Below are 2174 nucleotides of genomic sequence, written 5' to 3'. Positions count from 1 at the left end.
ATCGGAGTTCTGTAGAGAAAGTTATGATGAATTGAAGATCAAAGAGAGTTAGAGTTTCTCTCTTCTCACCTCTCTCCTTTCATTACAGCAACAACCACACTAAATGAGGGTTGTGGTGGCTGAATGGCTTTAAGTTAAAGCTTATATATGCTGGGCTTGGATCCACTTGGGCCCAATTCACTTGATTTAGTCCGTTGGCCCAACTTTGGGCCAAAACCTTTAAGATTAGCGTTGTAAATCGCATTTTAAAAATTTCTATCTTCCCTAATTATAAATCCTAATTTCTTAACCTTATTTACTTATAATCACTTTTCTCAGCTGCAGTAGCATATAGATCTTAGCCGGTACTTCCGGTCAAATTTTCAGTGCGCGTTTTTACGCAGAAAACTATGTTTTCCAACTCTGAAAAATTCACTGAATCCAAATATCACTTTTAAATTATCAAATTCCGATTGCTAAATTTTCTAACAATATTCGCTCCTATTTAATTTATTATTTAATTTATTACGGTTTGACCGGGTTTTACAAATCACCTATAAATCATTACACGTGGTGCAGTACCGACATCACGAGCACGTTCTCCAGGGTAACCACGAACTCATGGAGGACTTACAAGAGCTCTGCGACTCAGGAGCATTGTGTGGAGGTGGTCCCGAGGAGGCGAATTACGAACTCCTAGTACCGGCTCGAGGTCATCAAGAAAACTTTCTTCAAGGTGAGACTGATTCGAGGTCATCACCCCTTCTGTCTCACACTTGAAGGAAAAAGGCGCATTCCGACCTACTGGAGCTTTAGCGCCAGCTCCAATTACATGATCAAGGTTACTTACGAGGGTATAGGTCGGCAGAACTGGCAGATTGTCAATGTCTTACCGACAATATTTAGTTCTAATTACAAGAACAAGAAGTGGCTTAATTGAGATTGTAGTAGGAACCAAAACAAGCAAGAATGGCAATGTTCTATTAGAGTATTAAGTGAAAATAATTAACATCTATTTTTTACCTTATACCGTAATTATGCCACTGTAAAATGAGTTTCACTTTAAATTTTTCACAAAATAAATTGTCACTGTGAACTAGTATGCGATGAGGTGTAGTATGGGAATGGATCCTCTCCATTGTTAAAAAAAATTGAGGTGTAAAGTGTGATCTCTAGCCCTTTATTGTTCTCTCTCTCATATTTATTATTGATCCCACTTATAAAATTAATGGTGAGAGATTACACTTTACTCTCTCAATTGTTAAAAAAATTGAGAAGATCCATTTCCGGTGTAGTATTCTCCTCAAACCTGAATGATGCGACCACGAGGGAGGGCGGGAGAAGAGCGGGAGAAGAGCGACGGAACAGGATTATGGGTTATAGAACGCGAGACTCCACCACTTCGGTGACGACGCTCGCAATGGAGGCACGTGGTTGGAGCTCCCGTGCAACTAACGGCGACAATGAGAATCCCGAAAGCGGAGGTTGCGGTGGAGGAACCTAGGGTTTCCTTACAAGGAGATGTTTCTCCTTCGGTTGGCAACTGAACATGGTGCGAGAATGAAAGATTGCTGAAGACTCAACCCAATTGTTTCATCCATTTTTTTTAAGAAGTACTCCACCCGACCTAAAAAACCCAACCCATGAAGCTGTTGTGCAACCCCAACAAACTCAGCTAACCATTCCCATGAGCGCCTACCTTCTCCTGATCCCTGCACCATTTTGCAAAAGATAGTAACACGTGTCAAGAAGAGATGCAGCAAAAAAGAATATCCGTAAATCTATATAAAATTTGATCTGTACACTAGATGGCCTCTTAAAAAAATACTTTTATTTTTGTCCAATTTCCATCACGTGTTTTCATTTAATTCTCCTCATAGAAAAAGCGAATCATGAGTATCTATAAATATTAATTTTTTAAATTAAAACAACTATAATATAATCTAATATAACGCCTTGCTGTTGAAAGTAGAAAGGAAGGAAGGCAGGAAGGCAGCAACTAACTAGGTATTGACACCCAAATCACATTTGTGGCGCGCGTCGTCTTCTTCCTCTCCCACCACACCATTCATTCACTCTCTTCATTTTCTTCTTCTTCTATAACAATAATAATGGACTCTCAGAACTCTTGAAACCCCTTCTCATTCTCACCCATGATCCCTTCTCTCCCTCATCACAATGGTTATCCACTCTCT

The 2174-nt window shown here is 39.7% G+C and overlaps 1 protein-coding gene across 1 annotated transcript in view; it reads left to right on the top strand.

Moving 5' to 3' along the window:
- Positions 1937-2174, top strand: part of LOC107609745 (inositol 3-kinase) — a gene marked incomplete in the record, with an annotated part of 2867 nt that continues 2629 nt past the window's right edge. Inside the window, 1 exon segment of the mRNA XM_016311762.2 lies at positions 1937-2173. Within this exon segment, the coding sequence (XP_016167248.1) occupies positions 2158-2173 (16 nt within the window).

This window comes from Arachis ipaensis, chromosome B07 (assembly GCF_000816755.2).
Source record: "Arachis ipaensis cultivar K30076 chromosome B07, Araip1.1, whole genome shotgun sequence".
Classification (NCBI taxonomy): Eukaryota; Viridiplantae; Streptophyta; class Magnoliopsida; order Fabales; family Fabaceae; genus Arachis; species Arachis ipaensis.
Note: the sequence above shows the minus strand (reverse complement) of the source record. Positions and strands in the feature narration are given on the sequence as shown.